Genomic DNA, 15,682 nt, shown 5'->3' on the forward strand with positions numbered 1-15,682 from the left:
ATTTAACTCAGATTCTGGGAGATGATCCTAATAAAAAAGAACTGTTTACTTTCCTAAACCGGATAGGGATATATAATAAAATATAGTTATTTCATATTCACCATTAGGAAGACACAATATGGCCCAAGTAGCCTATGTGTCGTTAAACACAACAACAACAACAACAACAACAACCTGGGGAGGTGGAATGTAATCCCAGTGTAAATTGGGGCCTACCTTTATTTAAATTGGAAAAAGAATAAAAGTAGATTGCATAATAGAATGCTGAAATTTGATTCAGCCAAAGAGTAATCAATCGTGGGAATAAATTTAAGAAAAATTTTAACCAATGATTGGGAATGGGGAAAATTCAGAGATTTTTTTTCCCTCCTCCTCCTTTCTCTCTGGCCTGGTGCCATATATGCTTTGTTTCATTTCATTATGTTGCCAATACTAATACTGAGGGGAGGAGTATGAGATTATTCAGAAATATTCACATGTGGCTGTGAATATTTCCAAACCATGATAAATAAAAAAAAATTAAATTAGAGTTTGCTACCAAAGCTGCTAGTGTGGGCAGTAACTCACTAGATAACTACTAAAGATAAAAATTTATATATACTTAAGATTCTTTCTAAATTGCTATCACAATACTGATCTTTCTTGTATTCAATCCTTTCCTATGTACCCTGTGCCCATATTCTTCTGCAGTTTAGTTCACAAATCCAGCATCCATAGAAAACACTAGCTGCAAAGAAGACAGAATCATCCTAGCAAGTTTGGTTGTACTTTCATAAATGTTTCTAAAATTTTTTCATTCTCAGTGCAGTTTAGTATGAATTGCGTACATTTTAATTTGCATATTTGTGCATTTCGTGTTCATATTTTATAAAAGATCAAGTATATATTATATATTCATTATTGGGGAGTAATCTTTAATTTATGCTGAACAGAAATTAGCATTAGTAGAGGCATATGATGCAAGAAAGCAAGCTTATGCAGCATCAGCCAAAAAAAAAAACCCTCCCATTTCACCCCTTCATTTGTTCCAAATGCCTGTCCAGCTCAGCCTTAAATTTATTTAGGTTATCTGACTACAGCCTTTTTCAAAGGTCATAGTCAGATACAACTTCCACAACAAAAGATGGAAGTCTGTTCCACCAATCAACTACCCGCTGGCTAAAGGCAAATTTCCATACATCTATTCTACAACTGTCTTTCCTCAATTTGAATCTGTGCCCTCTGAGGTTCTTAATCTGAGCAAGAGGAAGAAATCCCATCAGCATTCGGCTTGCTCAACCCATTCAAGGCCTAATACACCTCAATCAGATCACCTCGCAGGTGCCTACTCTCCAGGCGCTGCAATTTGCAGAACTTAAGCCTTTCTTGATAAGAGCACCCATTTGTTCCCCTCACTAATCTTGTTGCCCTTCTTTGTACTCGTTCTAGCAACTCTACATCCTTCCTAAAATGAAGCCTCCAGACCTATACACAGTACTCTAGGTGGGGCCTGACCATTGCCTTGTATAACGGAATAATCACCTCCCTGTACCTGCTAGCAAAATTCCTATATACAGTAAAAGTCTGAAAATTCAGACTGCTTGGGGACTTGGGTCAATTTGGATTTTCCGAATTCTCAGGCAGTACTTTTAAAATTCAAATTTAAGATGGAATAAAGAAGCGATGACCAAGTAAATTTTGACAATTTATTAATTAGCAACTAAAGCATGCTTCATTTATCGAAACAAGCAGTTTTAAAGAAAAATAAAGTCAACACCTGACAAAGATGTAAACAAAAATTTTCACCACAAAAAAAAAAAAAAAAAAAAAAAAAAAACGTGTAATGCTTGAAATCGTATTTAAAAATACAGTATATAAATGAAAGCAGAAGATAGATATTTATATAAATTAATTATTTGTTTTAATATATTAATGAAACATTTTCATATAAAATACAAAGTTTGAAAAACAAACAAATATTTATTCATTCGTTTTTCAAATTTCTGTTGCACTGGTTGTGGATGGAACACTTGCAGTTTCTACTCTATCTGCTGCACTGCTTGGCACTTCTATTGCTTTCTTTAAATACTTTTGTATATTATCTTGTTTATGACTTTGATTTCTTTGTGATAAAATTATTATGCACCATGTGCGCATGCACATGACATTCTGAAGACTGAAGCTATGGTTCTGTTCCATGAATTTAATAACTGTTTCAATGGACTTTTCTGCAGTAGCCCAATATATCTTTTCTTCTTCAGCTTTGTTGTTTTCACCAGATTTTTCTGAATAATTCCCTCCTATCTTATCAATGCTTTGAAAGTCGCTGCAACTTCAAAATCACCTTCAATGCGTATGCGTATCCACTCTTCTATGTCATCAGCATTAAGTTTGCATAGAGAATTATGTCTTCCGTACATAATTTAACAGTTTCTATCAGTTCTTTCACTTCAGATGCTTTCAGTTTTATGTGAAATCCTTCAAAATCTTCATTTCGATCAGATTGTAGATCTGCAAACATCACATTCAGTCATAACTTTTGCCACGCTCTTAAAAGAGTTATAGATTTGGCTGCATTCCATGCAGTCGCAAGTGAAAACGTTGCATCTTTGATTGTAAAACTGCATTCAAATTCTGAAGGGTCGACATTCTTATGCATCATTTTCGTCATAAAATCATTTTTATAGTGACATTTAAAGTTCCTATTGATTCCTTGATCCATGGGTTAAATTAATGGTGTTACATTTGGTGGCAAGTAACATGCAAAAATATTTCCGCAATCAGACACTAATTTTGATTCATGCAGGTGGGCCCTACAGTTGTCGAGAAGTAGCAGGCAGTTTTTATTTGCAAGCTTCCCAATTTTCTCAAGTTCTGACAAACTGATGGAACAAAATCATGAACAAACCAATCGCGAAATATATCTTTGTCCATCCAAGCATTCTTTTGGGCTTTATAGGTCACAGGTAAGTGCATGATTCCTTTAAAGGCCCATGGGCGCTGAAATTTACCAATCACCAAGAGCTTAATTTTATGCTGACCTGATGCATTAGCACACATAAGAACAGTTATTCTTTCCTTATTAAACTTAAACCCTGTTGCATTTTGTTCTTGGTTTCCAGCCAAAGTTCTTGTGGGCAAACACTTTCAGTAAATTACTGTTTCATCAGCAGTATAAATTTGATCGGCTGTAAGGTCGCAGTCAGATTACAATTTTTTCAAATGTTGCACGATATTCTGTTGCTGCTTGTGTATCAGCCGACTGTCTTTCTCCAGCAATATCTAACTGTCTAATACCATGACGAGTCTTGAAATTCCTAAGCCATCCATCACTAAATGTGCACTCTGATTCAGTGTTCATTTGCTCCTTATAAAAGACCTACTTTGGCAATAAGCATCGGCCCAAAAATTGCCATACCTTCCGATCGTTTTAGCAAAAACCATTCATACAACACTTTATTGAGATTCTCTAATTTTGGCCGATGTAAATTTTTTCTCTCAGCATTTTAATGTAAGGGTCAGATGAGGTTGTGAATTCTAGAATTTTATTCTTTACCTTTTTTATATAGTAAATTGTAGACATTCCAATGTTGTATGTTTCTTTTAAACAGTTTTGCTCACACCACTTTCTAGTTTCTTAATTATTTCAAGTTTCTCATTCAACTTGCCCCAAACTAGAGCAGAAAAGCAATGGGCACAAAGTGGCAAGAGTGCTGCGACTCGGGGGAGAAATGAGGGGGGCCGATTCTCCAACGCATCAGAGCCTAAAAAAATGTGCGACTTGCGAAATGTTTGCCGAACTCTCTGGAACGGAACATGATATTGCCGTGGGGGATGTCTTTGTGGGTGCGTGAAGTAAGGAAATCAGGCGACAACTCAGTGTTGTTATGGGCCTATATGAGAGTTTGAAGGACAGGGTGGATGCCCTTGAAAGATCTAAATTGAGGGGCCCATCAGGCTCTCAGCTGCCCACATAAATGCCAGAGCTTGCACTTGGTCATCACGCAACACAGCGGCAACCCCCAAGGCAGAATGCGCTGGTCCCTCAGGAACTAGTAGTTGTTGGAGACTCTATTGTCAGGGAAATGGGGAACATGCTTTGTAAAAAGGATAGGTGGAACAGGACCAGGGTATGTCTGCCAGGGGCAAAGGTTGATGACGTTGTAGAGCGGATATCATCTTTTAAGGGCACAAAAGGTGATATAGTTGTACACGTTGGCACTAATGATATTAGGAGTAGGAGAGCGGAAGAATTACTCAACAAGTACAGGTCACTGTTGAACAAAAACCGAGAATTAGGGTTGAATTTGAAAGTGTCTGCAATTCTGCCCAGACACGATACAAGGGAGTATATGATGAGTGCCTTGTCGATCAATTCGGCCCTGGAAAGAATGTGCAAGGCTCAAGGGGTAGAATTTTTTCAACCTGGACTGTACTTGTTAACAGGAGAGACTGCTTTTACAGGATGGGATACACTTAAATAGAAAGGGCGCAAGAATATTTGCTGATGCTATCGAGGCAGTGTTAGGTGGGTCGGAAAACTGATAGCTTGGTGCAATACAAGGACTAATAGTTTAACAGTAGCCATAGGCAGAGGTGATTCTTGCACAACTATTAGAATAAGTAGCGACCTGGAGCGTGGGGTGTTGGGGGTTTCAGGGACGGATGGCAGTCATCCTGAAATAGGTGGGTATAAGGGATGTGTTAGGGTAACTAGGAATAGGAGTAGGAGCATGTATGCTTGCATGTATACCAATGCCAGAAGTATAGTAAATAAATTTGATGAATTTGAAGTGTTGGTCAAGACATCAAAGGCGGATATTGTTGGGATAGCAGAGACGTGGTGTCACACAGATATAAGGAATGCTGAACTGGAATTTGGGGAGTACAATGTGTACAGAAAGGATAGACAGGATAGAAAGGGAGGAGGTGTTATGCTGTTAATTAAGAAAAACATACAATCAAAAGAAGTGCATCCAGTTGATATAGATGAACAGTGCACTGTTGAGTCAGTTTGGTGTGACGTAAGCACTGCGAAAGCAAAAATAAGAGTAGGAGTGTTATAGGCCTAATGACTCGAATGAGTACAATGAACAATTGTACAGAGAAATAGTGGGCTAGTAAATCGGAATGTCTTATAATGGGGGATTTTAACTTCCCAGATATTGACTGTAACTTGTGAGTTGTCACTCACACACTAGTCAGACTTTTGTGGATTTATTGGATGATTGTTTTCTACAGCAGCATGTTCGAGAGGCAATCAGAGCAAGTAATACTCTTGATCTGGTTATCAGCAGTGATCATTCGTGTATTAAGAATTTGCAGATAAAGGAACCACTAGGTGGCAGTGATCACAGTGTACTGATGTGGGATTTACTTAAAGATTTAATTACCATCAGGGGTAAAGGAAAGGGTTTTTGCTTCCGTAAAGTTGAGTAAAGTGGTCTCCGACAGTTTTTAAATTCTGTACAGTGGGATAAACTGACGATGTTACTAACAGTAAATTCTAAGTGGGAAGCATTCAAGGAATTAATTGTGGATGGTACTAAAAGTTTCATACCTATTAAGAAATATTGTTCAAGGTTTAGGCCTAAATGGTTATCTAATGAGACTCGTCACAGAAGAAAAATGCATGGGATGCATATAAATTATCAAGCGACTCAGAAGTCGGTTGGTCAGAAGTCGACTGGACCAACTGATGATGTTACCAACAGAAAATTCTAAGTGGGAAGCATTCAAGGAATTAATCTTGGAAGCTACTAGGCTTTTCATACCAACTAAGAAATACTGTTTAAAGTTTAGGCCTAAATGGATTTCAGATGAACTAATGAGGCTCGTGACAGAGAAGAAAAATGCATGGGATGCATATAAATTATCAGGCGACACAGAAGCCTATGGCAGACATACGTTGCTCTGTAATCGAGTCACAAAGGAGGTTAGGCAGGCGAAGGCAGATTACGAGAAATCTCTAGCAAAGGATACTAAGAAAAACAGCAAGGATTTCTTTACTTATGTAAACTCTAAAAGGAAGGGGATGAATCTGATTGGTCCACTTGACATCGATGGTTCGACTGTTGATGATCCTGCTCAGATAGCAAACAAACTGAATGAGTATTTTGCATCTACATTCACACGTGAGGAATTATTAAGGTTTGAAAATGGCAGAAGGTTATCAAATTGTAGCAGGATACTTAATGATTTTGTAATAACTGAAAGCAAAGTGGAGGAGAAATTGTTGAAGTTAAACATAAGAAAAGCACCTGGGGTGGGTTGTATCTATCCAGTTATATTAAAGGAGGCGGCAAAGCAACTAAGCAAACCCTTAGCCATAATTATGAGAGCATCCTTGGACTCAGGGGAGGTTCCCACTGACTGGAGATGTGCAAATGTATCCCCAATTCACAACAGGGGATCGAAGGGTGACACGAGTAATTACAGACCAGTTAGTTTAACTTCTGTTCCGGGTAAAATAATGGAGTCACTGTTTAAAGATGCATTGCAGGATCATCTAGAGAAGACTGCAGCAATAATTCACACACAGCATGGGTTTGTTAAGGGAAAGTCTTGTCTGACAAATTTGATAGGATATTATGCTGTGGTTACAAAGGAACTGAATGCAAAAAATAATTTTGATATCATATATTTGGATTTCAGGAAAGCTTTTGACACTGTTGCGCATGGAAGACTATTGTACAAATTGGAGCAGAATGGTATTAAGGGTAAGTTGCCGCAATGGATAAAAGGATGGTTAAGTGCGAGAAGACAGAGGGTGGTAATCAATGGGTGTTGCTCTTCGTGGACTAATGTTATTAGTGGAGTCCCACAGGGTTCACGAGTAATTACAGACCAGTTGGTTTAACTTCTGTTCCGGGTAAAATAATGGAGTCACTGGTTAAAGATGCATTGCAGGATCATCTAGACAAGACTGCAGCAATAATTCAGACACAGCATGGGTTTGTTAAGGGAAAGTCTTGTCTGACAAATTTGATTGGTTATTATGATGGGGTTACAAAGGAACCAGATGCAAAAAATAATTTTGATATCTTATATTTGGATTTCAGGAAAGCTTTTGACACTGTTGCGCATGGAAGACTATTGTACAAATTGGAGCAGAATGGTATTAAGGGTAAGTTGCTACAATGGATAAAAGGATGGTTAAGTGGGAGAAGACAGAGGGTGGTAATCAATGGGTGCTGCTCTTCGTGGACTAATGTTATTAGTGGAGTCCCGCAGGGTCTGGTGTTGGGTCCACTGTTGTTTTGTATATTTATCAATGATATTGATGAAGGTATATCAGGCTTAGTGTTGAAGTTTGCAGATGATACAAAGATTGGCAGGGTTGTTAATGACAGTAATGGCAGTGTGCTACTGCAACAGGATCTAGATAATTTGGGCAGATGTGCTAAGAAGTGGCAACTGAAGTGTAACCACAGAGAAACGTACCAACTGTGTGGTACTACACTTAAGGTGGTAGAAAATGAAAAAGACCTGGGAGTAATTGTGGAGTCAGATATGAAGTTTTCTGAGCAATGCAGACAGGCTGCCAGGGCAGGTAATGGGTCTTTGTCAATGATATATAGGAATTTTGCTAGCAGGGAGAAGGATGTGATTGTCCCTCTGTATAAGGCAATGGTCAGGCCACGCCACTGCGTACAGGTCTGGAGGCCTCATTTTAGGAAGGATGTAGATTTACTTGAGCGTGTACAGAGGAGGGGAATGAAGGGATCCTCTTACCAAGAGAGGCTTAAGTTCTGCAAATTGCAGTGGCTGGAGACTAGGCACCTGCGCGATGATCTGATTGAAGTGTATAAGGCCTTGAATGGGTTGAGCATGCTGAATTCTGATGGGATCCTTACACTTGGTCAGATGTGCGGAAATTTGCCTTTAGCCCGCGGGCGGTTAATTGCTGGAACAAACTTCCATCTGTCGTTGTGGAAGTTGATAGGTTGAATAAATTTAAGGAGGAACTGGAAAGGCATTTGGAGGGAATGGTGTGATTTTTTTTTTCTTTTTTTGGCTGATGCTGCATAAGCTCACACTTGCTTTCTTGTATCACATGCCACTACTACTACTACTACTACTTCAACTTGTTCTTCTTTCTCTACACAATGTGAAGTTTATCTATTTTAGGAGCCATTATTATGGGCTTGTAAATACATATGCTATATGTGGTAAGTGGAAAGAGTAGGACAAAAATTATAGCCTTGCCACAGTTTGATTGTTCTTTTCAAAATGGCGACTGCGAGCTCACTTGTTATTGCTGGGCATCTGTGGCACTCACGCATGCACGCACACACAAAAAAAATCAGCTAAATTTAAAAAGTTTGTGAATTTTTGAAAAGTTCTGGTTCTTGGGTGGTCCGGATTTTCGGACTTTTACTGTATCATTCACAAGACTCCATGACCTGCCCAGGCAGCCCGTCTACACTGCTCAGTGAACTTCATATTGGACTCTACAATCATCTCCCCCCCTCCCAAGTCTTTTTCACTTCCCTGAGTGAAGTACCACACAGTTGGTACGTTTCTCTTTGGTTATTGCTACCCGTGTGCAGTACTTTCATTTGTCAATATTAAACTTCAGTTGGCCACTTCTCAGCCCATTTGCCCAACTTATCTAGATCCAGTTGGAGTAGCATACTGTCTTTACTGTTGTTAACAACCCTGCCAACCTTTGTATCATCTGCAAACTTGGACATTAAGCCTGATATACCTTCATCGATATCATTGATAAATATACAGAACAACAATGGGCACAACACCGAATCCTGGGGAACTCGACTAATAACATTTGTCCACGAAGAGCAGTGTCCATTGATTACCATTCAACCATTCCTTTATCCATTGTAGCAACTTGCCCTTAATGCCATACCTCTCCAATTTGTACAACACTCTTCCAAGTGGAACAGTATCAAAAGCTTTTCTGAAATCCAAGTATATATCAAAATTATTTTTTGGCATTTGGTTCCTTTGTGACCACATAGCATCCTGTCAAATTGGTCTGACAAGACATCCCTTTAACAAAACCATGCTGTGTCTCAACTATTACTGCAGTCTTGTCTAGATGATCCTGCAATGCTTCTTTAACCAGTGATTCCATTATTTTCCCCGGAACACAAGTTAAACTAACAGGTCTATAGTACTTGTGTCACCTTTTGAACCCCATTTGTGAATTGGTAACACAGGAATCCCTCGATTAGCACGGTATTTTGGCTTGACCTAAAGAAACTGAAGCTGATGATGCTACGAAAGTCAGTACTAAGCTACGAATGTAAATACACTGCTAAAGTATGCATAACGTTAGAGAACATTGTAGAAACACATCGCTTGTTTTCTTAGTGAGCACGCGGCTCTGTTCACAAAAGGGAGTTACTGTTTATTTCTCGTCGCGTCATACCTTCTCCATCGACAAACAAACAAAAACGAACGCAAAATACAGTGTGAGAAGCCAGTTTGTTTTTCTACTATCAGAAAATAAAAAGAAACTGATTATTTCAAATGTATATTATTACAACAATTGTAATATTTTCTAACATTATGCACTCTGAAGAACACCGGCCGCACCACATTTATTTTGTACATGCAGATCAGTTGCTTCCAGGTGTTCTTGTATTGCGTGTTAACGTGCAGACTCCCATGTATCTCCCACCATTAATTACTGTGCATACTAATTAATTACATTAATTTCTATTAAATTTTTTATGTATTATGTAATTATTAACTATGGATGAAAGAAAAGTGTATCTGATAGTGCCTCTCGTAAAAAGAAAAGAAAAGTGATAACTTTAGATGAAAAAATTGAAGTCATAAAAAGATTTGAAGATGGTGATAGTAAAATACAAATTTCTCAACATCTTGGAAAGCCTGAATCAATGGTGCGGACAATTTTAAGTAAAGCCAGTGCATATAAGGAAAGAGGTAAGCTTGCTTCATCGTCAGCACACACAAGAAATAGAAGTGTTAAGACGATTGAAATGGAACGCCTTTTAGCTATTTGGATAGAAGACTGCGATCAAAAAAGAATTCCAATCTGCACAATGACCATAAAAACAAAAGCCTTGAGTATTTTTGTAATGGGAAAAGTCAACAATGAAAAACTTGGGTAGAGCGGTAACTGAAGAAAATGTTCAAGCAAGTTCTTCAAAAGAAAAAGTGATTGAAGCAGAAATGGAAGAAAATTTCACTGCCAGTAAAGGCTGGTTTGAACGTTTTAAGAAAAGAACAGGACTGCATAACGTTGCATTGACTGGAGAAGTGGCAAGTGCAGATAAAGATACAGCCACGAAATATCCCGAAATTTTAAAGAAAATTGTAGATGACGGCGGCTACGCAGATCAACAAATATTTAATGTTGATGAAACAGGCCTTTTTTTGGAAACAAATACCAAAAAAAAAAGAAAAGGCTCAACCAGGCTAGAAAGTTTCCAAAGATAGAATAACACTTTTATTGGGAGGCAATGCAAAAGGCGATTTGAAATTAAAACCCATGGTTATCTATAGAAATGAAACTCCCAGATATTTTGGTAAAGGTTTTAATAAAGCAAGACTCTCTGTTGTTTGGTGCTCTAATAGAAAAGCTTGGGTCACGAAAGCTTTATTTGAAAAGTGGTTCACTAGCTATTTTTGTTAAAAGTTAAGGCCTACTGTGAAGAAAATAATCTTGCATTAAAATTTTTATTAATTTTGAATGCAAGATTATTGCATTCAAATGCCCCGGGCCACCCACCAGCACTTTCTGATTTGTGTGAAAATGTGAAAGTTACTTTTTTACCTCCAAATACGACAAGTCTTTTTACAGCTTATGGATCAAGGCATAATCGCTATTTTTAAGGCCTATTATTTACACAGAACATTTGCGCAAGCAATTGAAGCAACAACTGGGGATGATGCAGTTTCTTTAGTTGAATTTTGGAGAAATTACAACATCAGGAAAGCAACAGACAATATTCATGAGTCATGGTCTGAAGTAACATCCAGCAATATGAGAGCAGTTTGGAAGCATATTTTGCCACATTGCGCAAATGATTTCTGTAGTTTCACTAATGTCAACACTTACTGATGAAATAGCAAATATTGGAAGAGATCTAGGCTTTGATGAAATCAACAACAGTGATGTTTGTCGAATTGCTGAAATTCAGAACAATTAAGTGATTCTGACCTCCTTAATATTGATGAACAATGAGCATATGATGAGGTGGAAATTTGCGAGGAAGAAAATGTAAAGAAAAGAACTTGAAGGAATATTTCGCACAGCTGAAAATTTGAAACAACTAATCATGGATGCAGACCCAGATATCGAGCGCAGTATGCAAATTCGCAGGAACATTGAAAAAGATGTGTATCCATACAAGCAAATTTATGATGAAAGGAAGAAAGAAAAGTCTGCGCAAACTAGCCTTTTGAAATATTTTGCAAAGAAATAAAGTTCGTTATAAATTGTAATTTTTTAATTTCAATAAACTTTTGATTACTGTACTGCAAATATTTATAATTATCCTTTGCTTTTATACTGCTGTACATTAAATTGGTATATTGTAGGTCTTGGAACGAATTAGGCTATTTTGTATTGATTATTAACTTTGATTAGCGCAATTTCGCATAGCACGCCATTTTTGCGGAACCAATGAATTGCGCTAATCGAGGGATTCCTGTACATTTGCACACCTCCAGTCCATGGGGACCTCCCCTGAGTCCAAGGAAGCTCTCATAATTATGGCTAAGGGTTTGCTTAGTTCCTTTGCTGCTTCCTTTAATATTACTGGATAGATCCCGTCTACCCCAGATGCCATTTTTTATGTTTAACTTCAACAAATTCTCCTCCACTTTGCTCTCAGTTATTGCAAAATCACTTTGCTCCCTGTTAGTTTGATAAACTTCTGTCACTCCCCTCATTGAATAACTCCTTATGTATGAATGTAGATGCAAAATACTCATTCAGTTTATCAGCTATCTGAGCATGATCATCAATAGTCAACCCACCTATGTTAAGTGGTCCAATCTGATTTATCTCTTTTCTTTTAGCGTTTACATAAGTAAAGAACTCTTTGTTTTTCTTTGCATCCTTTGCCAAGGATATCTGCCTTCGCCTGCCTAACCTCCATTGTGACTTGATTACAGACTAATTTATATCTGCCATAGGCTTCTGTGTCACCTGATACTTTATATGCATTCCATACCTTTTTCTTCTCTGCCACAAGCCTCATTAGTTCATCTGACATCCATTTAAGCCTAAACCTTGAACATTATTTCTTAGTTGGAATGAAAAGCCTAGTAGCATCCAAAATTAAGTCCCTGATGGCTTCCCATTTTGAATTCATCATTCGTAACATCATCAGTTGATCCCACTGTACAGAATTTAAAAACTGCCTGAAACCTCTGTAGTCACCTTTATGAAAAGAAAAGCCCTTCCCTTTAGCTTGATGGTAGTTACATCTTTAAGTAATTCCCACATCATACATTGTGATCACTATCACCCAGTGGTTCCTTTATGTGCAAATTCCTAATGCATGAATAATCACTGCTGATAATCAGATCAAGAGTGTTACTCCCTCTGGTTTCTCCATTAAAAACCAAATCAATCAATCAATCAAACCCTCTGGTTGCCTCTCGAACATGTTGCTGTAGAAAACAGTAATCCAATAAATCCACACGTTCCAGTAAATATCTGGAAAATTAAAATCCCCCATTATAAGACATTCTGATTTACTGGCCCACTCTATTTCTCTGCACAATTGCTCATTATACTCATCAGATTCATTAGGTCTATAACAGACACACACCTACTCTCATTTTTCCTTTCCCAGTGCTTTATGTCACACCAAACAGACTCTACATTGCATTGACCACCAACATCATTTGGATGCACTTCCTTAGATTTTGTATTTCTCAACTAACATTATAACTCCTCCTCCCTTTCTGTACACATTGTACTCTCTAAATTTCAATTCTGCACTGCTTATGTCTGTGTGACACCATGTCTCTGAAATCCCGACAATATCTGCCTTTGATGTCTTGACTAGCACTTCAAGCTCATAAAATTTATTAACTCTTCTCCTAGCATTGGCGTACATTCACCTGTTCCTACTCTTAGTTATCCTAACACGGTGGCTGCCTCCATAGCCAGGTGGGCAGGAGCAGCAGCAGCAGCAGCAGCACGTAGCACACGCTTCTTGATTAAACTGGGGTTCAAGCCCATGACCACTAAATACGGAGGATGCGAAAAGGTCAGGGAATGACCACCACATATCCCAGGAGCAATATGGCCTTAGTTGCTAATGCTCCTATAAAAAACCAAACAACAATCCTAACACAGCCCATGTATTTATTTGTTCCACTATGACTACCAGCAGTCCTGGAAATCTCCATTGCCTTGCTTTCCAAACTGCTGCTCATTCTAATAGAAGCAGTGCAAGAATCAATTGTGTGTGTGTGACCTCCCCAAGCTAGCAGTTTTTTGATCCACCTAACACTGCCTTGATAGCATCAGGAATATTCTTGCACCCTTTCTATTTAAGTGTACCCCATTCCTGTAGATGCAGTAAGTCCTGTCAACAAGCACAGACCAGGCTGAAAAAATTTCTACCCCTTGACCTTGCACAATCTCTCCAGGGCCAAATTGATCGACAAGGCTCTATGGAGGCCTCATCTGAAAAAAGACTGACCCTTGGAAGGGTACAAAGATGGGCAACTCAAATGGTGAGCAACTGGAACGGCAGATGGATGACCATACGAGGAAAGATTCCAATTATATTGGCTACAGAGCTTGGCAACCAGGACCCTCGGTGGTGGCACCTCCGTAGCTAGGTGGGCAGGAGCAGCAGTGCATAGCACACGCTTCCTGATTAGACCGGGGTTCGAGCCCGTAACCACCAAATACGGAGAATGCAGAAAGGTCAGGGAATGACCACTGCGTATCCCCAGAGCAATATGGCCTTAGTTGCTAATGCTACTTTAAAAAAAAAAAAAAAAAAAACCAAACCAACCCTCAGTGGTGACCTGAATGAGGTACATAAGGCGGCTCTGAGAGTAATTAGTAAAATGAATGATCGACAAGGCTCTCAAGGATCAAAAAAGAAATATTAACCAACTTGGCGGTTCTGCATTCAGAGGGCATTTTTGTCTGTGAGGAATAGGCATTATACTTATACAGTCATTTCATTACATTGCATCCACATTATATTCTGTTTTCTTTTAATTTAAATTGTATATGGGTTGTATCAATATTGAATACTTTTATGTTTTTTAGATGAGGAAGATGAATGTGATGAAGAAGATTTAAGTGATGAAAAAGATGAAGAAATAGAAAAACAGGTTGACAAGTCTCACGCTGATGTTGAAAATCAACCTGGGCCATCTGGTCTTCAGACTGACAAAAGTGATCAGTCTGATCACAGTGTAAGTGGGAATCGGTGCTTATATATATATATATATATATATATATATATATATATATATATATATATACACACGCACGGTGGAACTTCTCTATTATGAACTTCTATTTAACGAATTTCTGTATATTATGAATTTTTTTCGCAAAACATTGCACTTTTTAATGAAATTACATGTAAAATTAACCACATATAACGAAGTGTCAGTCTCTCTATAACGAATTTTTAAAAAAATTAGTAAAAGCATTTTTGAAGATTTTCAAGCATTTACTGCTAAACAGCCGCTCAAATATACTGCCTCCTTTCTTCCGAAATTGCGCATTAGTATCTGGAATTAAATAATCATCCTTTTAGTGAACACTTTTGGCCAATTACGCCCGTAGGAGGGTCTTTGTTTCATTTTTGTTACAGTTATTAAACCAAATGGGTTTTCTTAAAAGTAGTCATAAACTTTACAATAAATAGGATAGATTTGTAAATTGATGTTGGCTAAGGGGAAAACGAAATTTGCTGCAGTAAACCTTTAGCGTGTTGCGGCGGCAATACATAGAATGCTACCCTAGTCGGTTTTTAGTAACGCCTACTGAGTGACATTCGCTTCTCACCTCAGTTGTACCATGTGACCTTCATGTCAATCATTATATGATATGTCCGTTCTCATCTAACTGGACTCCCAGTAGATGGTTTTCATGGTTTTTTTTTTTTTTTTTTTAAATTTCGTTCGTCATCAATCACATAGACTATATGCTCTTGTATTTTTTATTTTTTTTTTTTTCTGAAAAGTAACATACAGCATACATTAATCATAAATTTTCTTTCGTTTATATATGAACGAAAGCAGAATAAAAGAAATTCATATAGTCTTATATTTCTTTAAAGGGAGTGATACTGTTGAATTGGCAAGCGAACATCATTGAGTAGGCGGTACCTGTACTAACAATTCACTATATGGCCAGTGCAGCGAAGTTTGCGATGTATGTATCGGCAAGAGCTGCAGTCCAGTAAATTTTACAATTGCAAAAACAATGTCGAAGAGAAAGTGTTTAAGTATTAATGATAAAGCAAAGATTGTTATGATATTGACCAGGGTTTTAAGAAAAAAGATGTTGCAGAGAAATATGGCAAATCTGCAAGTAGTTTATTTATGATTTAAAAAAAATCAAGAATCAATTTTAAATGCAATTGAAGGAGGAGCAGACAAGAAGCGAATTAAGTTGTGTATATATGAAGATGTTGATAAAGTTGTTCTAAAATGGGTGCAAATGTTACGTGAAAAGAATATCCCAATATCGGGCCTAATAATTAAGCAACAAGCT

The 15,682-nt window shown here is 37.9% G+C and overlaps 1 protein-coding gene across 1 annotated transcript in view; it reads left to right on the top strand.

Moving 5' to 3' along the window:
* The window catches only part of Nasp (Nuclear autoantigenic sperm protein), a 161,780-nt gene that overhangs the window by 85,392 nt on the left and 60,706 nt on the right, over positions 1–15,682 (top strand). The window contains exon 5 of the mRNA XM_090372344.1: positions 14,222–14,370. Within this exon, the coding sequence (XP_090228470.1) occupies positions 14,222–14,370 (149 nt within the window). The remainder of the gene's footprint in view (positions 1–14,221; positions 14,371–15,682) is intronic.

The sequence above is a fragment of the Mastigoproctus giganteus genome, chromosome 4 (genome assembly GCF_048544385.1).
Source record: "Mastigoproctus giganteus isolate SK-2022 chromosome 4, ASM4854438v1, whole genome shotgun sequence".
Lineage (NCBI taxonomy): Eukaryota > Metazoa > Arthropoda > Arachnida > Uropygi > Thelyphonidae > Mastigoproctus > Mastigoproctus giganteus.